This window comes from Rhipicephalus microplus, chromosome 2, assembly GCF_043290135.1.
Source record: "Rhipicephalus microplus isolate Deutch F79 chromosome 2, USDA_Rmic, whole genome shotgun sequence".
NCBI classification, from domain to species: Eukaryota; Metazoa; Arthropoda; class Arachnida; order Ixodida; family Ixodidae; genus Rhipicephalus; species Rhipicephalus microplus.
In genome coordinates this window covers 282,506,420-282,528,676 of record NC_134701.1, presented here as the reverse complement: position 1 = coordinate 282,528,676, position 22,257 = coordinate 282,506,420, and the positions used below count along the sequence as shown (strand labels likewise).

The window sequence follows — 22,257 nt, the reverse complement described above, 5'->3', positions numbered from 1 at the left end:
AGTGGCCTGGAAGACAGCACTACACAGCGACACTTCGGGCAACCTGTGCAGCTGGTCACCCTCAGGTCGCTTCTCCCGCTGGCGGACGAGCTGTTGTGCCCGGCGCCAGAGCTGACGAGGGAGCGGCGTTCCTTTTGTCTTCAAACAAATAACCGAACGACCGGCTGCCTACGCCGGCCCTGTATTGTCCGTCCTAGCAGGAGGGTGAGACGTCCTGTCGCCACGACGGAGTGGGCCGTTCGGGGGACGACAGCAAATGCGACATCTTCCTGGGAACAAGAGGTCGCGGCGGCCCCCGCAAATCACCCCGCTCATTGAGCAAACAGTTCGGCGGACCCTTTGATGGATGCCGTCCTGAGCGTGGGACCTCTCGACCAGCGACACACACGACGAGGAAGAGCCCTGCTGGCACCACCTTTGAGTGCAGTGATCACGCTTCAATTTTGAACGTTCACGTGGACCGTGCGTGCTCGTCACCCTCGCGGGTAATGTGTGATCCGTGATTGGACGGTGCCCTCTGTACGCGGTCCCCGATCTAGGGATCTGGGGAGGACAGACCCTTTATAATGAGCCCCCACGGCTCATTCGGTGTGCTTTTTCGAGAGGCAGAACCAGGGAGAACGATGTAGAACCAAGCACCATGTAGCGCTATGTTAGGAGTCATGTAGAGGCTTGCCACGTTTGAGAGCTCACCGTGTAGGGAGTTCGCAATGTATATATTGTAAATAAACCCTCTTCAAGTCTCTCTTCCTCCTGCCTCGACAACTTCATCCCGGACCTCCGGTGTCTGGAAACCCCGGTCGCAACAGCGGTGAACAGGAGATAACACTTAAAGAAAAAGTAGTGATGGCGAGAAATAAGCCACCGCTTGCCTCTGAACTCGGTGTGGTTCAGGAGCTCTTTGAACTGCTTCGCTGTTAATGTATAGCAACGCGTGCAGCGCTCACTCCCTCTATTAACTTAATTTTAGTTGTTAACGGCTTATTTAATCCATCCTTGTCTGCACCGTACTCTTAGGCAGGATTCGCAGCTGTCGTCCCCTCGCTTTCATAAGTCAGCCAGAACACGCCACCGTTCAGAGACACCAAATATCGCGTGCCATAACCGCCGCTCACCCATTGCCTCTCGACACCACAGAAAGTGTCATTCTTGGGATAACACGGCGCAGGTACAGCGCGGCTGCGTACCTAGATACAGCGAAATTCGGGAGACATACGCGATTATCGGGAAGACGACGTACAGCACCGTGGTGACAGCAGTCGGTGATTTCCCCTGAGATCCAAAGATATATCGACGGTCATGCATGGGCGGTCACTACTTATACACTCTGCATGTCTCGCGCAGGCAAGGACTCCGTGTATCCCCGTGTACTTCTGGCACGAGGTTGAGAGAAGCAATTGGCGCGAAGTCTCTTGCTCAATCTAGAAAGGACGCTGTTGCTGCTGAATAAGGAACGTCTTGCTTGCTTTGCAAACGCCGCATGCCTCTCATGTCGCTATTTTATATTTGCTATTACAATTCGTGTTTCTCTTTCGCCTCATGCTTAGAAATATACATGTGCGCATTCTAAAAAAAATATGTATACACAGCTGTCTACTCGCTCTAAGATCTGTTAACTAAAAATACCCGCAGGAGCGATGAGTAGTGCACGTTTGGTGAAACTTTGCTCGACTCAAGCAGCTGTGTAGGGCTGGTAATATTGGGTACGTACTGATGTACACACCAGAATAAACAGCGTACTGTTCTTTTAGTGAAAGGCGAAGGCAAGGCAAACGCTTTTTATGAGTGACACTGGATCTTTTTATTTTAATGTGAATTAGTGGAGTTCGAACATGGTATTAATTCTGGAGTGCCTTGCTGAAATTGCGCGAAATATGGCGTTATATTCATTACAAGTGGAAAGTGCCTCATTACTTCCTTTATTTTCCGGGGAGGTAAGGGGATATTGGAAGGATGTATTTTCTAACAAAGTTGTTCTTGGTCAATCCTTTGCAAGCCGTGGTAATGCAGGTGGGCATTCAAGCGGCTATGTGCCACAGCCATTAGGTAAATCCCACAGAATTTCCTAAAATTAATTAGAGGAGACTCTGGCGCTGCGGTCGTTCAGCGACTATGGAAATGATAGTTAGCACGTGTATTTGCCTAGTCTTCTTGCTTGCGGGCCTCGAACGCACTTGTGGCTTCATTTATTGCTGTGTTTTGGTTTTGTTTTGAATGAAAAATCGGATGGTCATAAACTTCGTGAGCCGATTGGAAATGATGAGCCTAAAAGGTTAGAGTAGTGAAGTGTAGCTGCAGAACATTTGCTGATTGTCGTTTCGTGAAAAAAGCAACTTCAAGCCACTCGAAGCCAACCGGAGCCGAAAAAAATCAGAAACTGGACAAATCCGTGTACAACTCATCATTCCCATGCTCGCTGAAGTGCGTGCGTTGCAGCTCCTATAGACACTAGCGCCAGAGTTCTCTCTAGTGTGTTTACAGGAAACTCTATGGTACATTCCACTACTCACGGCAGGTACATTAAAACTTAAGGCGACAGTTAGCACAACAAACGAATTTGGGCTACAGAAATCTGTGTGGCCTGTCAATAAACTGTCAAAAAGTAGCTGTCTCAACTGAGCGATTGAAATTTGCCATAACTCGCACTTATCTGGGCTCCAAGCTGCTTTAAAAACGTCTGCTGGTTGCGGTGAATGCGCTCACTGTGTGCATGTTATCACGGTGGAAGCAAAGGTGGCAGCACTGGCGTAGCTCTCGCCAGTTTCCACGAAAATAATCTGCTGAATTCAAGCTAAAAAACATTGATGCAAAAAAAGACGATGGAATAAAAACGCACCCTGAGAACTTTCTTTGGTACTGATCGTAAAGCGGCGCCAAACTTTTCGCTGCAAATCTATTCCGGACAGAAACTGGTGTGCAGAATTTGGGAACCGCACGAGAAGAGGAGGAGGTAGGGAGGGTTGAGTGCGTGCTTTGACTTTTTGCATACTGACACACACACACGACGTGCTACCAGTGGCGCTGCTTTATCGAACCGGCAGTTTATTATCGACGCTCTGTTTCCTGTGCGCGTCCTTCCGGCTCGGGCGTTCAAACTTTGCGTCGGCCGCGGGAACGCTTGCTCCAGCGAGGTTTCAGTGCATGGATAGACGAGGCGTATTTCGAATTTCACAAAGCCTTCCCGTCACCTCCAATTTTTGGGTAAGTTTAATGTAGATGCACTCTTGCTTCTTCTTTTGTGCATGTTTATTGAACAACGCCCACTTAGTTTTAAGGCAGAACATTCATTCCGCGGAACCAGAACATCTGAAGTATTTTTAATTTGTTCTCACGCAGAAAATTGGTCGAAATTGGGTTTTAAGTTCCTAATGGCTTTTTTTTTTCTCGCTTCAGAACAACCTGGTAGGTATTGTACTTTGATGGTCGACGCTCGGTGTAACAAGGTGACGTCCCATCCGAGAACGCGGGCCGCGTAGTACATCTACGCCACCGGAAGGGGCTCGGTTTGTAGCGGGAGCCGTAAACAGGTTGTAAACAGTGCGCCACTGCTGCCCTGTTACCTACAAAGCATGGCTTCCCAAAAAGGTTGCGGCGGTAAGCACAAAAACTCATTTTTGAAATGATTCGACGGGGATTCCAGCATTCTGCACCGCGCAAGTTTTTGCGTATGAGTACACCGGGCAGTGGCATGCAGCTCATGCGGGGTCAAAGAAAAAAGTGTTAAAGTTTGATGACAAATGCACAATTTTAAGCTGCAACACATTGAAGAGCTCTCACATGGGTTGCAGTGGTAATTACATACCGGAGACTACACAGTTTAGGGAAATTCAAATGATGCAACATTTTTTTTTCAGTTAACGTATGAGAAGTGAATTACAGTGCACTGTAAACGAAGGATGTTGATGACAATAGAAGTGCACGAAGATGAAAGCAATAGCCGAGTTTCCTTTTAATTTATGGTACCAAGAACTTAACATCCACTTGGTAACTCCTGTAACGAGCTGTTGAAACCACGCCACACCGATTACTTTGTAGGAAAGCTTGTCAACCGTTCGCAAACGTCTTCCTGCTTTTATGTGCATAGTATTCTTTGAGAGTACTGTACCGGCGTTTCTGCCTGCTTTCTTGTAGAAGTAATGGTAGTAGTAGCAGTAGCAAAAAGGTTTGTACAGAGCGCGAACAGGCTAGAGCCCAGGTAGCCCGCAGGGTATATAGGTGTGAAAAGCGGAGTCGTTCCGACAGGGCTGTGCCACAGTTCTAAGGCCCCACGAAACGTTTTTCTATGAACTCGCCTAAGACGACGACTGATGATGATGATGATGCTGATGATGATGATGATGAGTGACCTTTAGCTTTGCTGGCACCCGCCCACAAATAGGGATCGGCCAAGAACCAGGCAGCAGTATCATCAAGTGAGTTAGTTATGAGTCAGACATTCAGGTAGTCTCGTAGCCGGAAATAATAATAACAAAAGACTAACAAGGTAAAATTTTTGTTGCCATTATGTACGCACACACAACTGAGCAAACCTTCATGTGGCTATAACCTAATTTAATCCCTCCGAAGGATAAAATTACTGCCACATTTATTTTAAAAACTAGCTTCTCAATTGGTTTGACCAGTTATGTTTTCCTTTGATAAGAATATCGGTGTCAGAATAAAAAGAAATGATCTATTCATTCTAATTCCTTGCAAAAGAGACATAACGAAGATGCTGTGAGTCCAGCTTTATGTAGGTAATATTTCAGGTGTGGAATTCGGCATCGTAATCTGGTGATTGTAATTTATAACTGCCGAGATTCACACCACTGTTTCTTCCAGCAAAGTCTTAGATGTACGAAGTCTCTAATTTTATCCAATGATAATTTTTCTATTTCCTTGTGCAAACAAGCATTTCTATATCTGAGTGCTGTTACATAGGCGAAATCAGGTAAAATAGGTAAAAGTGGTGCGCTTGAAGATGCTTTGGCTAACGAGTCTGCCATCTCATTTGGATAAATCCCGCAGTGGCCAGGTACCCACAGCAACTGGATTTTTTTCAGGTTTGCTGGTAATAAACTACTAATCATACTCAATAATGTGAAACTTTTTGCTGTAAATAGGACAATGCATACTGAGAGAGAATCAGTAAATATGACTGATTATGATTCGCTTGCAGGAAGTTTACGAAGTGCAAGAATTATAGCAAATAATTCAGCGATGAAAATAGGCGTGTAATCTGGTAATCGAACTGAAAAAGACCAGTCGAGAGAAGTACAGAAGATGCCTACTCCAGCCTTTTCGTTTAATACGAATGCATCCGTCGCAATAATCTTGTTTATGGACAGATGAGTCAAGTAATCTTGTAACTGATTATTTGACTGGAACGTGAATACTATGGTCCTCTTTTTCTTCTCAGTCGATTTCGTTGATACCTCCAACCACTTACCCCTTTCTAATGCTTTAGGTGCCCTTGCGGCGATCTCTTGTGATGGCGGCATCACGTGGTGTCATGATGACGTCACATGTTTGGGTGATTTGTGTTTGGGGACGTTTGGGTGATATTATATATATATATATATATATATATATATATATATATATATATATATATATATATATATATATATATATATATATATATATATATATATATATATGAAGCGAGATAGTCTCTGATAGGGGGCTCTTTTTTATTGCCCGTTTCAGAAACTTAGCAGATCGTATCTTCCTGGCTGATGACGCGATGTTTCCATTCGACATCTCCTCTCGGACGGCGTCGTCCGGTTAGAAGTAGACTGGTGGGTGAGTTTCCGGAGTGGCTGGTTCATCGTTTTCCTCCTCCTCCTCGGGAGGCATCTCTTCGCCGACCACCACCGGCGGGGACGGGGTGCTCGTGCCTTCGCCTTCTTCTTCTTCAATGATGCCCACGTGACCGCTGCCCGGCTTCGGTGGTGACTGTGGGGCTCCCCTGCGTCGACCAACCAGTAGTAATCAAAGGGCACGAATTACTCTCCGAAGGGTCAAATAATTATTGGAGTGATTTAAAAACAACGAATTCTAGGCGAATAGTGTTATGAAGAGAGCTTAGTTATTTATTTTATTAATTTATTTACTTCATTTGTACAGTCGATCTCATCAGTGATCATAATAGAAATGGCATGGGCGCGGCGTTCTCACCGTATAACATATCAATATGCACAATATGAATTAAACAAATACACGTAGACAATCAGTATATAGGCACGGGAATGTGAAATGTAAATCTAAACGGTGCATGGTAATAATTGAAGTTATGAATGGAGCTTCTGAATTGGTAATTTCCGATTCCCAGTGAGTCCCCTTATATGCCGAGAGTGTGGGCGACAACAACCTTCAGTAACTGCTACCACCTATACACACTGCACTCGCACAGCGGCACGTGGTGTCATCGCTAGGCCCAACTACATGCACGTTATTTTCGAGGACAGCGACGAGCGACAGGATTTGCCGTCGCAGATGGCCATCTATCGCTGCTATTGTCATCCCTGCAGCTTGTCGCTTCGCGCGTTTCTGGAAATCTAGAAGATATCGCTTGTGGTCCGGAAGTGAGTGGAATGATTTCCGGCAGAATGGTGGCACCCGTGATCCGCGCTTCGGTAGTAATATGCTCCCGGCGCTTGTTATCTGCACGTACTTGACGGAATGCAAGGAATAAACAACTTTCTTTATAATCATATCTCATGTGGTGAGGTAGCGGCTGTATTTTGTCGTTAGTATCGTTATCAATGGTTCGTTTTGGTGTTTCGGTAGTAGCTTGCTGCAATGGTGGTGGCTCTCTGCAATGTCAAATATTCATGCAAAGTGCGTCCTAGCTGTTGTAGCGCACGCTTGGGACCACATCGTGAGGTGGACGGAGATATTACGGTCGCGAGTAAACAAAAGATTACGAAAAAAAGAAAGTCACGAAACGCTTTTATGGCTTCTTTATGCCAAAAAAGGCAGTAATAAATTTGACATGTCATCGATCTACTTTGATTAAAATTTTTGTCGCAATTTATTGGCACGGACACGGTATACATTTCAATCTAGCAACAATGGCACTTGGTTGCTGGTTGCAGCCGTCGTGACGCGACAATGTGACGGAGGTCGTTGGTCTGTTGCTGTCACTCATAGCCATCACTCAAAATTTGCGTGCATGTGGTTGGACTTCTAGGCAGAGGCACGAGAGACAAACCCGACTAAAGAGAGGAAAAGGTGGTGGCTACGCGTTGGCGACCGGAGACCGTTAGCGACAGTAAGCAGGCCGCGCCCTTGAACCCGCCTAATCTACAATCGTGGACGTAGCCGATGTGCGACACCGCGCGACATTTCGTTACTCGCATGGCTTGCACTTCACCGACAGACGTCGCATCCTTTCTGTTCCCTTGAACTCAAAGTGTTTCGGATGCCAAGTGGCAACACGTCCTAACTTTCTATTTTCCGTTTTCTCTGGACCCGTCGCCATGCTGTTTTTGCCGTGTGCTCGCGCTAGAACAATGCACTTGGTTCGTCATTGAGTCACCACAGCGAGAGAAGTCGGGCTCGCGCATAGCTTCGAAGATGCATGCACAGACTGGTCGTAACTCTCTTAGATGCTTTTACGAGCGACTTTCCAAGCGTACGTTCAAGTCCAGCAGAACAGAGCCAAAGCACTATCCTCGAAATGTTCGCACGAAATGCGTTGGTAGGGGCGACCACGCTCTAAAGGTAGCTTTAGCCACGAAGCCGAAATGACCAGTAGCGTTTGCATGACGCTGAAACACTTCGATACGAACGAGTTGCGATGTGGAAGTGGACCAAATAGAAAGTTCTACATGTTTAACATGGGCTTCTGTGCTTCAGTGGCGTGACGCGAAAAAAAGAAGAAAACTCACTGTGCCTCTATAATACAAGAAATTATGTTATATCCCACAATATGCTGTAATAACGCGTCTTAGCGCGGGGTAGGTGAATGGAGAGCGAGCTATGTGAATAGAGTGAGGCGTCTCTCATAATCATATGGTGGTTTTGGGACGTTAAACCCCACATATCAATCAAATCAATCAATCATATGAATAGAGTGATGATGCATGGAGTGCGCACATGCTAGAAAAAAAAAACGTAAGCGAGTGCTATCGATTTTAGGATAGCTTAATTTTTATTTATATTTTTGATGAGTTAATACTCTATTTCTAGATGCAACTTTAGCGTAGCAGGCTCTTCAGCATTGTTATTACTGTCACTGGCGGCACGTGACTTGTAGAGTTCGTCTACGTCGCCTTCTCAGGTGATACCTTGCTCGTTCTCGGAAACAGCCTCTCTGCCACGAACAACATCCCTCAAAGAGAAAGGTGCGAGCTCCGACGAAAACCGGGAGGACGTCAAAGCTGGCACCGCCTTCACAATGGGTCACTGTGGCACGTTTGGGATGACACGGTGCCGGTGAGACTGGTGTGTCTTGAGCGGAGCAATTATGGGTCCCCGTAAAACACTCTGCTGCCCTTTTATGAAGAGGCGGAAGAACTCTTCCATTCTCCCTGCCCGGCCCCACGTGGGTATCATTGACCACAGGAACATTGCTGCATCGATGAGTGCAACGAATCCTCCGCGACGGTGGGTTATTCTCAATGTGGTTTCAATAGGGGCTAATTGGCACGTCTTCATGCTTGTGATGTGCTCCAGGGTAATAAAAATATTAACTCTCTCGATCGCTCTCTCTCACTGAGGAATAGTCGTTTTGAAGGAAACCGCATCACTGCATACGTAATTTCTTCACGTGTTTCAGTGGCATTGTTTGACGCCCAGATATGTTCCTTTTTTCTTTTCGTGTTCTCTCTTTTTTTTATCACTGAATACCCCTCCCCTCTTTTAGTGTTCTTTTTTCTCGTACTTAAGGCAGTTCACGATCAAAATAAAGTAAGAGGTCACAAAACTCTCTGATAAGGGCGCCTTCCCCTTGGTCAGCCCCGCCGCGGTGGCCTAGAGGCTAACGTACTCGGCTGCTGCCCAGCAGGTCGTGGGATTGAATGCCAGCTGCGGCGGCTGCATTTTCGATGGAGGCAAAAATGCAGCAGGCCCGTGTGCTCAGATTTGGGTGCACGTTAAAGAACTCCAGGTGGTCGAAATTTCCAGAGCCTTCCGCTACGGTGTCTCATAATCACGTGTTTGTTTTGGGACGTCAAACTCCACGCATCAATAAATAAACTGGCTTCTGTAATGATACGCCACACATCATGATCGGCTCAAATATTCTCTTGGGGAAATTTTTACCGCAAGACTGCACTGCACTGCTACTAGAAATTGGCATTGATGGAAACAGTTGCTTGACTTATACCAAGCACGGCTTTGCCTTTGTTTTTTTTATTAGCTGTGAATATTCCTCGTGCTGCCTTTTACTTACGTGTGGAACGGTACAATTATGACCAGACATGAATGACCACGCTGCGAGTGAACGTGTACACTGATATCCTTCAAGCCTGTTAGTCACACGTCACGGAAGATTTATACTCTTCTTCCCGTCAGACTATCAACGATTTTTTTTTTCATAGATGCTTATTTAACGTCATGGAGATTTAAAGAGTATCAAGACTCTGCTTTGCTTCTATGCTATTTAAATATTCGGCAAGCCTACACTGCCCGTTAGACGGTGCCAAAGAGGGCGCTGCCCGCCTTCTGACGTTGAGCTTCTTTCCTAACTTTGAAGCCTGCGGCGAAGACATCTGCCTGATTGACTTCTCTTTCGCAAGAGTTCTCTCGCAGTGATAGGTCATTCATGTCGAGAATTCGACGTCACCAATTATGTACTTACAGTTCTCTGCGGTCGAATTCTTAACTACTATAACTGAAAATGAAACATACCGCGCGCTTTTTACAAGTAAGCTTCATCGCCATGTCATGGCGGCACAAACGCAATGAAGCCGCGTCTTGCAAAGAAGCTAACTTTCGAAATGGGGCATTTCGATGTGCAAGTTTCCCCTTCCTTTCGAAAGATTGAAACAGTTTTTCGTTTGAATGTAAAAAGTATAGATTAAGTTATTTTGTCTTACGCTATACCGTCAAACTTATATCTATGAACAATTATCAATGTTTTGTTTTGTTTTGTTTTGTTTACAAATGCTTGCAACGCAGCTTCCTTACAAAACAATGGTATCTAAGATTTGATTATGGAAAAGGTGTTTTAGAAATATTTGCAACGCGATGTGTTCTTCTTTACTGCGAACAAGAAAACACAAATATCGGTTATATGCTCTAAAGGCTCATATGGACTGTCCTGAGCGATAGTGTATACACCTTTAATGACTATTAGTGGATGAAGTCATCTGGAAATTTCTCGCGGCACACACGTAACTCACGAGTAACTTTTCGAAGGGATATAAGACTTGAGTGTTAGACAGTTATAAGCTTGAGTGCCAGCAGCCGCAGATATAAGAAAAGAAGGAGCATATTAGCGCCGCCTGATTTATCCACGTGGTACTTAACGTCAGCCGTAATTGCCCGTTGAGGAGGAGCACTACGTCTCCTGTAGCGGCGGCTCTATGCTGGCCAACAGATTCGCCTCTGGATGACGGATGGGCACCGTATAGAGTCGCGACGCCTTATTGATTTCACATAATGAGCCCCGGTGCCAGCCTCCGATAAGCCTTTCTCTCATCTTTCTCCCTCATAACATTCCCGTGCGGTTTGCCGACAAGAGCCATCGGCAGCTGCCGTAACACATCTGCTGAGTGCTACTCTTGGGAAAACGCGTGTACTCGACGGAAGCGACGTTGAAGGGAATCTTCGCTCGGAGGGAAACACGATGCCGTTGTTTGCGTGTGATCATTCCGGAACACGAAGTAGGCAAACAATTGTACGCTCTATAAATACCAGGGCTTACGAATGGCTTCGATGTTGGTTGTACCCAGATGAGGTTCCCGACTGAGTAGTCAGTGGTTTTAAGGAGTTCCCGCGTTTATTTACACTTGACCGGTACTAGTGTATTTCTGACTGTAGCTCTTTGCAACAGTGGCTTGTGAAACAACAGCGAAGAGGAAAATAGAGGCAAATGAAAAGGCAGAGATGCCCAGAGGGTGTCGTCGGATATGTTATGTTGAGGTAAGCTGACAGAAAGAAAAGATAAATTAATAAAAAAGTAAAAACGTGGAGTATATGATTACACACCAAACGACTGCACATATTTCTGTAAATTACTAGATTCATGTAATGTACGCAATCCTTTAACTTTATTTTAATCTTTTCGTATCATTCGGTGTTGATTGCCAGCTGACTCTATAGTGTCAACGTAAGTGAAGCCCTGCTCGAACCTTCGATTATCTTTGAGAAAAAGGAAAAATTGTTAATCTTTGATTATCTTTGAGAAAAAGTGTAACATAATAGTAATATTAAAACTCATTAGTTGTGGCAGAAATCTGTTGGCGGGCTGCATACAAGAGGGTCGGTGTATTTTCGCTAACATAAAGTTGAAATGCTTTTATGCCAACATCGCTCCTTTTTCCTTCTTCATTTCTGCATTTTACTTTTTGTGACGCGTAACATAAGCAACAAACACGAAGAAGACCTCCCTTCACATTTAGCTTAATGACATGAATCAGCATTAGCGGTGATTCGTTACTCCTTCTGAGAACCTCTTGTTGAACTGACATGTTCCAGTGCAAATCCCCTTTTTCTTCGTCTCACCGTTTTTTTCTCGCAAAGTAGGCCCAAAATATTGTGATTGAAAAAACCTTTAAACAACTAACGTGATATGACATGTAAAAGCAAAGTATTTGCAATATATACATACTTATACATTTCTCTCTCCACAAGGCTCCAGGTAAGACGAGATGTATTTCAATAGGAAGGAAAACTTTGGGAAACTTTTTAATATGAATGCGCACGCAAGTATTCAAAGTTCTTATTGCTGGAAAGTTACGCGAGGCAGCAGCAGCGACAAGGTAGGTACTTCGCAATAACACACCAGCATGCGGCAGCAGCATCGCTACTGCTCGAGATGAGGCAAGAGCTACGTATGGGCTTGCGTAATATGTCTCAAACGTCACAGCATCCTCCGCATTTAAAACCAAAACAGGGAAAGAGAGAAAGATACAGAAAGAGGAATGAAATATTCCGAGTAACCATGTTCTGAACTGTCATAAAATTGAACACTCGTGCAGCAAAGAGGTCGTGTTTCTGCTATTCCGATTCTGTAGCGAAGCGTCGCGCGGTCTTTTAGGTACAGGCACTTGCATCCACGTTGACGAAATTTTTTTTCATTAAAGCCAAAGTTCAGTTCGATGTTGCGTCTACTTCGGTTGGTCCGGTAGCCGTGCTAGTTATATGCAGTCCAGCGTTGTACGTACACAGTGCAGGTGGGAACTACATTAAAATTTTGTATTGTGATCGTTGCAAACGGGATTGTTCAAAATGTCTTGACTACGTCCGTGTCTTTGTTGGTAGCACTCATGACATGAGCCTTAAGTTGAGAAACGTAAAGAAAACCTCACGTTGTCCACACACACGCTAATTGTATACCGAAGTGCATGCTACTAGTGATCTCGTCTAGTCGTCCTCATCCATCTACCGTTGGTTCTGAAGGTGCTCTTTCGCTCGTAACTCGCCCCGCCGCGGTGGTCTAGTGGCTAAGGTACTCGGCTGCTGACCCGCAGGTCGCGGGTTCGAATCCCGGCTGCGGCGGCTGCATCTCCGATGGAGGCGGAAATGTTGTAGGCCCGTGTGCTCAGATTTGGGTGCGCGTTAAAGAACCCCAGGTGGTCGAAATTTCCGGAGCCCTCCACTACGGCGTCTCTCGTAATCAAATGGTGGTTTTGGGACGTTAAACCCCACATATCAATCAATCAATCAATCGCTCGTAGCTCGGCGTTTTGGAAGCAGCGGCGGAGGCGACCGGACGAAACGCGTCGTGCGCGAATCGTGAGTTTGATTGCGACGTCTCGAGGCTGCCCGCCGTGTCTCCTCGGTCGCTCCACGTCGCTCCGGCCGTCGAAGACTCAAAATCTAATATCCCCGGGATCTGTCCGGAGCGGAGACGGGTGCGCGGCCGATATATATCTTTCGGCTAAGCAAACACGCCATACACGCGCCGGCCTCCCATTCCTCCTTCCCTAACTCTCCTATATCTTGTTTTTTTTTTCTTCGACTCACTGCTTCGCTTTCAAAACCATGTGACAGAACGGCTAAAAACATAACCAGAGAAGACTCACGAATGGCTAGTAAACCGGCGTTTCTTTTTATGTAAGTTGTACTGTCCCCGTTGCTTTGAAAGTCTACCGTTATCGTCATTTCTGTTTTGCCTTTGGCGACAGTGTGTATCCAAGCTGAAATGCTTGGTTTCTGTCCCGCTTACACGCGTTCTGTCTCTTCTTTCATCTTAGTTCCATGTCAAGAGGGGGCGTACGTCTTTTTCGGGCTCAGCCCCTTCCGACCGTAGCCAGCCCCTCGGCGCCACATTCAATTGGGCGTGCCATCCACTTGAGAGGAATTAATGCCGCTGTCCCTGCGAGTCCGGGAGCAGCACGCTTGGATTTGAGTGACTGTCGGCCCCCTCCTCCCTCTCCCCTTTTCCCCCCTCTCTCTCTCACAAACACTTTTTCTCAAATTCGGCACGAGTAAAAACCATGCGGTACTGCGGAACCGATGCCAGCCGATGTCGTGTATACGTCACATGATTAGATCTACATCGTTTGGCGATTGACAGTCATCTACTCATTCGCGTTCCTATACAACTGTCGTTATTGCCGAGCAAAATGTCTCATATAATCAACGACACACAATCGCTGATACGGGTCGTTGAGAGGCGCGACTGGCTTTGATGGTTCGGGTCACGATAAGGGTGACAACGACTGCGGCTTGTTCCCAGCACTGCACGGTTTTAGCTCGCGTCTGGATTGAGCCAAGTTGAGCGCGTGTTCCGGCGCTGTTACACGGCGGTCCCCTCCGGTCGCGTGAGTGGACTCATTTCCGCTGCTTTCTCGGGCCCGCCCCCTCGTCCTCGTTCGCCCTTTGTCCGCGATTACTTGCCGCGCTCTTTGTGGCCCTTGTTTGCGCCTCCTGCATGCGCGGGACGACGATTTCGAGCTGTCTTCCCCGTAACGACAACGTGGCAAGCGTACGACAACAGCGGCGCACGCGGCCACCTCAAGGGCGCGCGTGTCTATATACGGGCCGCCCGATATGGGATTGTAACGACGGTGCCGAACTTTCTTTTCGCAGCGCCACCATGTTCACTTAATTATCTTCATTGCTGGGATAAGCGTGGACTCATTTTGTTTCTCAAATTGTGAACAGAGCTCGGCAACTATCGTAATCACGTGACCTTGGGCCACGTGATGCGCGCTGTGCTTGTAGTGGAAAACGAAGTAAAGGAAAATAATTGTGTATCTGTCTAGAACGTTGCGCTTTTCGGGGTAACGGTAATGAAAGACCGATGTTGCTAATTGAAAAAAAAAAATAGATTGATATTGGTCACGCACATTGGAGGTTGCGAGAGCGTAATTTTCGGCGTTCTGTGCAACAGCCACGTTAGCAGCACGACACGTTCCTCGTGAACTGTGCGCACGTAGCCGTTATGATTGGATACATATCTGTTCATGCTTTTTTTTTTGGGGGGGGGGGGGTGTAAACAAGACTACAGGAGTTTCAGGGAATGTGAAATGTATAGGTAGAGGGAAAGATACGGCTGTGTGCTTCCAAATATTTCAGCCAGGTTGTACGACATGTCGCTGATGTTTTATATTTATTAGCACAACCAACTAATACAACATCAGCTTCATTTTACCGCAAGGTATAGCACTCCGGTAGGACAAGTAGCAAACACAGGCAAAAAAGACATTGCAAAAAAGAGATACTTTATTTCAAGACAAGCTGGGGCTCGATAGCCTACAACTGTGCCTTGTTTGTTTCAACGTTATGTTGGTAGCAATGTGTTAACCCTGAATCAGATAATGCGGAAGGTAATTGTTAGGATGCATGTGCTGCTGCACTGTATGTTCTTTCATATCATAGCGTCATCTGTTTACTACCTAGCGCAGACTGGATTTATAGAGGTAGCATCAAGTCCCCGTACTTCTGCTTCAAGCACAGGGCAGATGCTATGACTTATGCGTGACATCTGAGATTGGCTCCGGCAACGCGCAGTACGTAGACCGAGCTAATCACGGAGGCCATCACTGTTATATCGCGCTTTGCTCGATTGTCGCTGCTGGTGCGCGTATAGTCCTAATTGCAGCCATGTATCAAACAAAGTGCGTAGCTTACGTTCATAAACATTCGGCGCATAGTGGATCAAACGAAACAGGAGATATCGATCACGATTAAAGAGCCAAGGTACGTCGTGTAAAACTCACCATGGCTGCCTGCCGACGTGTGGATCAACCTGCACGTGCATTCCCGTGGGCACCTCGGCGAGAGCTACCAGGAACTTGAATGGTCCAGTTATATCATCGATGCTGTAGAAGACGCTCTCACCTGGAGGTGACTGCGGGGGCGTCGAGGTCAGGTTGCTCTCTTCGCCGTTGTCGACCGACGGTGGCCCGGTGGAAGTGACGTCAGTGCCGGGTCCCGTGCTCGTTGTGCCGTTGGTGGTCGGACTACCTACGGGAACAATGTTCCAAACAACTGTGAACTATCGTAACCCAGCTGAATTTCTCGAGTATTTTCTGCCGTGTTAACCTCTAGAAGAAACTACTTGGTAAGCTATACATAGCCATTCTGTTACACGCTCCGAAACACTTGAAAGTGAAAGCCCGCTGCATACTTGTTAATGCATTAAGTTATACAATGTGACCCCTTGCGAGACATAACGACCCGCAGGGGTGTGGCTAGCAATCACGTGCAGAAGAGATCTTCACAAAACACCAACACACTAAGCCTATGAGCTGCGCAATTGCTGTGTTGACGTACGGGGAAAAAGTACAGTGCTAGGCGCATTGTTCTGAACGAGGTGATAAACGCTCACTTAGAGCAGTATATTACAGGAGCCATCGCGTTTCGTCCCTCAACAATGTAGCAGATAAGATTACAAGTAACGATTTTAATTACTTCATAGCAGCCCACAGATAAGTTGATACTCCTTACTTTGGCTTAAGAGGCTAACTATGCCGTGCACATTCAACACGTTACCAGTTCAGCCATCTTGATAACATGGTTAATAGCTTTTCACACTTTCCTCCAGCTAAGCGCAGCCATGGCAACTTTTACTGTTATGGGACTGGCACTCATGACTGGACCTTTTTTTGATGCCTTGTTGCTCTTGCCCACAGAAGCTATTCGGGTGATGACGCGTACGAATGCGTCGAGCACGTAGCCAAGGCTCGAAGATCTCTGGTAGGCAGGGTCGTCGTACGACTCGAAGTCTGGGTCGACGAGGTATTCGCGCAGGTACGGCCGGTACGGGTAGCGAGAAGGATAGCCAGGTCTCTGGTATCCGGGTCTTTGGTATCCGGGTCTTTGGTATCCGGGTCTCTGGTATCCAGGCCTATTGTAAGGGCGGTACGGAGAGTAAGGCCTGTTGTAACCTGGACGACGTCTGCGTCCTTCAGGTGCCGCACCTTCACCGGCTGATTCAGATTTAGGTGAGGCTGATGCCTTGGCTGCTGGTAGAACACCGGCAGCCGGCGGCGTTGGCGTCGTCGGCGTGAAGGTAGTCACTGCACGCTGGTTTTGAAACAAAAAAAAAGCTCAATTTGAGGAAGGTGTCCAATAATGTTACGAGTAAGTTATTTATTAAACTACATGCGGTGCACCGAGCTCGGCGAACAAGATGGCGCCAATTAACCAACAACGAGCAACCGGCTGTTCTGTATCAACATGTACCTAAATCTTTCGATACCGTGAAAAGCCCTGGTGTTTGAAGAACCCTGGCGAGTTTATAAAAAGAAGCAAATCAATCATGTACACACGAAAAACAAAATTAAACTTAGTTGCTCATGAAAAACGTACACAAGGAACTTGATTAACGCAAGAAATGTACATCGTGCACGTTTTAAAAGCCTTCAGCGCCTCCTGGAAGCCCCGCCATGGTGATCAAGTGGCCATGGTGCTAGACTACCAACCCGAAAGTTGCGGGATCGAATTTCTTTTCTTTTCTTTTTGAGGCGAGAGTGTTTTAAGCCCGTGTACTTAGATGTAGGTGCACGTTAAAAAAGCACCGTGTGGTCGAAACTACGTCCCTCATAATCCTATTTTGAACGTTAAAACTCGGGTATTATTATGAGGGCCACCACGATCCAATCCTACTGTTACAGTACAAATGAACTATGTGTGTGCTAGACAGTGAAGCAAAGTCCCGCTCAGATTTAAGCGAGCCGATCAATGGCTGAAATACAATAAGATGCCTATGTGTTATTATATATGCGTGACTCTGTTAGTCACGCTCTTCAAAAAAAGGTTAAAGAGTAGATAAGCGACAAGCTTGTCAATGTGGGCGTGTTCGTTTGTTATACACTTTGACATTAAGTGCAAAAAATATTAAAAGATAACTATGATACGTTCATAGGCTTGGCGAAGAAAATAAACGTATGAACGAACTCGCTGTCAATTTGTATAAATTTTTACATTCATTGTGAAACCTGTTTCACTCAAACAGAATTTTCTCTCAAACGCCTTGTGCATTGAGAGAAAATAAATGAAATGAAATGAAATGAAACTAGAGAGGATGGTGGAGGGATGCTGTGCTGAAGCTTGGCTATCCCTAATGAAGAGCCTTATGGCTTTGACGCGGCTAAAATACTAAGCCTTATACTGAACCATAGCCAGAGTTCAAACGCAAACATCAGAACACTGTAATTTTTGTTGACATGTGACGCGTTTACGTGACTCGTGGTTAAACAGGCTGTTGCAACAGCCGCTGGTAGCCAAAGAAACGCCAAACGCATGTATACGATGCCAGTAGGAGGACTCACATGGTGAACTCCGTTGACCACGTGTGACTGGACGTGGAGGGCGGTCGAAGGCGAAGCAGTTTGCGTGGAAAGGTGAGGTGCGAGTGTGCTGTCTTTTGTGACCACGCCAGGAGAGTTCGCGTTCTGGTGGTCAGGAGCAGACTGTTGAGGAGGATCTGGATGGCTCGGCGGCGCAGCGTCGTGCTGGTCGGCGTAGACTGGCGTGGCTGTTGCCAGCTCTCGGCCGCACCAACCAACAAGGAGTACGAGGACAAGGGCCGGTGGGCCCATTCTGTGAAGCACATAAATGACAGAGATAAACATTTTAAAAATTGATTAACTCCTACAGTTGACTGAAAATACTTCCACGTCGAAGACAAACCAGATATCTTGTTCTGGACGTGCAATGTATATTTTAGAAATATAAAAAAACAATATGTTATCTGAGCGATAACTTCACTGTTGCACCAAGTAATCAATCAGTCATCAATTATATGAATTATGAACATGAACCTGTATCAGTGCCTGTCCCGCCCGCACTCTTTTAATTCGAAGACCTAGATCCAAAGACATTGCCCATTGTGGTTACTTTTAAAGCGCGTCCACACAGAATGTCGGGCGCAATTTTATTGATTCTGATTTCGGGATGATAACTGCTTTCATGTTGTTTAGATGAAAAGAATTTCTTCGCGGAAGGTATATGTGCGCTCAAGATAAAGACCACGGTATTAAGTACGATTACGTACTGAATACGCACTCAACTTGTAAGGCTTCGGAGCCCATTCGAAATGGTCGCATATATGTGACGCGTCTAACATTCATACAGTTATAATAACTGTTCCAGAATGATATTCTTCAGCAGGGAAATGACAACAGGAAATGGTCTGTCAATATCTCTCGTTTTGTCCCTTCCGTGGGGTAGCGAATCGGGTGCGCGTCTAGTGAACCTCCCCGTTTTCCACGCTTATATTTCTCTCTATCTTTATAGGTTTACCAGCCACTGCCTTAATTGGTTCGTTTTCAAGCTCAACTTAACTTACCGAGGTGTACAGCAAGAAACATGCTTCCCTATGTTCTCATTACATAACAACCACGCAAGAGAACTGGATAAACGGATTGCTGGAATAGAGACTGGCTACTCACCTGAGATCTTTGCGGAACAACAATGGCGGAGAAAATCTGTTCTGTCGCTCTCCTTCACTTTATATACAGCATGCGTCACGTGACGGCGAGGAGGTTGCAAGTGTTGTCCTCTAAAACACGATCCTCCTTTTTTTCCCTGCTCCCGTAGCGCGGAGACCGGTTCTTCACTTTGTGGTCAGTCCCATGCCGTGCGCAGCTTACAGTATTTACTTATTACAGATAACGTGCGGAACGAAGCGTAACCATTATCTTCTAAGTGTTTTGAACCGTTGCGACTTTCAGACGCCTTTTTTACATTCAGGGAAGCTTTCCGTTCAAGGTTATGTGGCCTTTGAACATGTGGTCAGCGGTCTTTTTTTTCCTCTTTTTTTGCCGGGTATTTGATGCACAAACTGACTCTTTGTTTGCCACGTGTACTCGTTTACCTTCATGGAAAGGACGCGACGGGGCCAGGGAATGATGCGAAGCGCACTCTTCCACGTGTGCCACGTCTTGAAGAAGGTGTTTCTCGACGAAATATCATTTCATGTTTGCGGCAGCTGCTGTGGTCAGTGGTTCAAACACTGTGCGACCGCTGTTCCAAACGCAATATATATAAGGCAACGGGCCGGTATCGCTACAAAACGCCTCGTTCAGGACAGCAGCAGATGCATTGTGTACGTGTGTGTACGCCTGTTTCTGTGGCATATAGCTTGCGCATGCTGCTCAGGATTCACAAACGCCAGCGTGGCATACACGCCTTGAAACCTGATAGAGGTTTGTGCTCGAGAATTGTGATTTGCGACATGGCACAACGATATGCGATAACACTTGTCAAGCATTTGTATACGGGAGCCCAGCACTCTGAATTTCATTCGTGTATTTCTTTAGTTTTCCTAAATACCTTGCTGGGCGAGAAAGAGAGCTAGGCGTCGTGCTCGCTGCTTCTACAGCATTGATCCGAATTCAATTCAGCTGAATTGTTACAGGCACCTGTGAACGTTAAGCTCAAGAAATGGAGCATAACCTGCGAAAGAATAAAGAGCTACAAAAACAAAGAGGCTAGGCAGGTTTTCAAAAAAAAAAAAACCTCTTTACGGATGAAACGGGCGCCTTTTACACCATTTCAATTCAAGCAATACTTTTTGGGGAAAAAATCGAGTATGAAGAAACGCAAGGACAAGTACGAAGTAGGCGGCTAGAACTCGATGTGAAAGCAACGCTCGAAGGTCTGGCCCAATCTGTTGAACCGTTAAGGCCAAGCCGTGCCTGTTCGGCAACGCAAAGAGAACGGCCTGCCCACAGAGCGGGAATATTCTTCGAGAGTGTGGGGGGCTCCCTTCTTGCACCTGCACTGGTTTTCCTGTCTGTGTGTTTGTCTCCCGGAGTTTCCTTTCCATTAGGCAAACGCACGGTTGGGCGTTAAACGTTCGCGTCACCCGAGTCGTTCATTCTTCCTGCTGCTTTCGCGTGTTTATTTTTTCTTTTTTTCCTACCGTGCAGAAGGCGTAGGTTACTTCTTAGATTCTTTGCGTAAGTTTAGAAGAAGAAATGAAAATAACAAAAACAACAGGAAGGACCCTCAACATGGCCACACATCTACGGCGCCACCTTTGCTTCGACACGGCGAATGACGCACCATCCATACCTTATCGCTCCGGTTCTTATCCCGAAGCAAGGAATGTGGACGCCGGGAGATAAGCGAGATGGATAGTAAGAGCTTTTGATAAAGAACGAGAAAGTGACGGAAACACAGAGCAAGGGGCGAAGCTATGCTGCGTGCCTTCTTCATGAAGCTCTTGAGTGGCACGCTTAAGAACCGAGCCGTTTTTTTTTCCGTAATCTGCAAAGCGGAGAAAGGAAAAACGCTTCTTTCCTTAATCTACCCGTCACCCTCTGCCTTGCGCTTGTTTTTTCTTGTCTTCAAGGCAAGTATGCTGCCCCGTTCCTCGTTTTCTCTCCCGAGCTCTGATTTATTCCACAAAAAATTCTCTCTTTCCTCTGCCCAACCATGAAGAGCCCCGACAACCCGAAAACCCTGGCGCGGATCCTTTTAACCCGGGCAGTTTGAGTCCCTTCGTAAACGACGCTACTCAAGAAGATCAGGATAAGTAGAAGAGAGAGAGATAGAGAGAATAACGAGGCAAATGTGCACAAAACACTTTAGCGGAAGCTTACGAGTTTCTATATCTGCCGATGAGAGTGGTGAAAAAGTTGAAGCCATGTTAAGCAAACAGTCATATTAACATTTTTGGTTATATAGAAACGGGTAAATAACGAGGGAAATATGAACGAAAGTAGAAACATCGGCAAGTTGTCGCTGGCGGGAAGCGTACCCGTCTCGCTATGTGTACATTGAAGCCATTAATACGTGACGTTTACTTCCAGCAAGTACGAAACGAGGAGCAAATGCTGAGGGGCTCGTTTTTTCGTGTTCTATACACACTACTGTTGAAACCTACATGCCTTCCTTGGCTTCATCGCGTGAGTCAATAGTTATTTATTTCTGATTTGTCTGGCGTTCTTGTCTCCCTGCTTTGTGTTGCTTCATTTACTTTAAACTTAATCCACGTGCCTCAATGGGGCAGCGGCTACGGCATCCTACTACCAAGCAAAATGACGTGAGTCTGATTACACAGCCGTCGTATCGAACCTCTGACATCGGCCCCGCCGCGGTGGTCTAGTGGCTAAGGTACTCGGCTGCTGACCCGCAGGTTGCGGGATCAAATCCCGGCTGCGGCGGCTGCATTTCCGATGGAGGCGGAAATGTTGTCGGCCCGTGTGCTCAGATTCGGGTGCATGTTAAAGAACCCCAAGTGGTCGAAATTCCTGGAGCCCTCCACTACAACGTCTCTCATAATCACATGGTGATTTTGGGATGTTAAACCCTGCATATCTATCAATCAACCTCTGACTTCGTGTTCCGAAATAAAAACATGTACCTGTGCTTATCGTTAGCACGTTAAAAAAATACCGGGTGGTTAAAACTCATTCGGCGTTCTACGTTCCCGCAAACCTAAACACGACGTGTGTAATTCGAAACTTCAGACCTAAAGAACTAGTCAGCAAAGAGAAATAGTATTTTTTCGCACTTCTCAATGCTTCTCGCGCCGAAAAATGCTACAACGTAGAAGTTATTTCGCAAAACACATTTCGCAAGACGCGATATCGACTTTCTGACACGATCTGTTTGCTGGCTTGCTTGTCAAGGACTTTGTGACAGGCCACGCGTGAATCGGGAATCACATTAGGACCCATCCCCCCCCCTCACCGCCCTTCT

The 22,257-nt window shown here is 46.3% G+C and overlaps 2 protein-coding genes across 2 annotated transcripts in view; one reads left to right on the top strand and one right to left on the bottom strand.

Annotated features, from left to right (window-relative positions):
- Positions 1-5,655: 5,655 nt before the first annotated feature.
- Positions 5,656-18,381, bottom strand: LOC142780487 (uncharacterized). Its single transcript, XM_075882159.1, has 4 exons — positions 17,877-18,381; positions 16,203-16,629; positions 15,321-15,567; positions 5,656-5,950 (listed from the first exon to the last, which is right to left on the bottom strand). The coding sequence occupies exons 1-4, from the start codon at positions 18,177-18,179 to the stop codon at positions 5,767-5,769; spliced, it is 1,161 nt and encodes a 386-aa protein (XP_075738274.1). The 5' UTR covers positions 18,180-18,381; the 3' UTR covers positions 5,656-5,766.
- Positions 5,764-22,257, top strand: part of LOC119180003 (uncharacterized) — a 195,601-nt gene continuing 179,107 nt past the window's right edge. Inside the window, exon 1 of the mRNA XM_075882158.1 lies at positions 5,764-5,784. The gene's annotated coding sequence lies outside the window, so the exon portion shown is untranslated. The remainder of the gene's footprint in view (positions 5,785-22,257) is intronic.

Excerpts from the sequence above, each read along its gene's own strand:
- LOC142780487 (XM_075882159.1), bottom strand. The coding sequence starts at position 18,179 with ATGTTTATCTCTGTCATTTATGTGCTTCACAGAATGGGCCCACCGGCC. Across the intron at positions 16,630-17,876 it reads TGGTCAACGGAGTTCACCAT|CGTGCAGTGACTACCTTCAC; the intron begins GTGAGTCCTCCT and ends TTTCAAAACCAG. Across the intron at positions 15,568-16,202 it reads CAACAAGGCATCAAAAAAAG|GTAGTCCGACCACCAACGGC; the intron begins GTCCAGTCATGA and ends TTGTTCCCGTAG.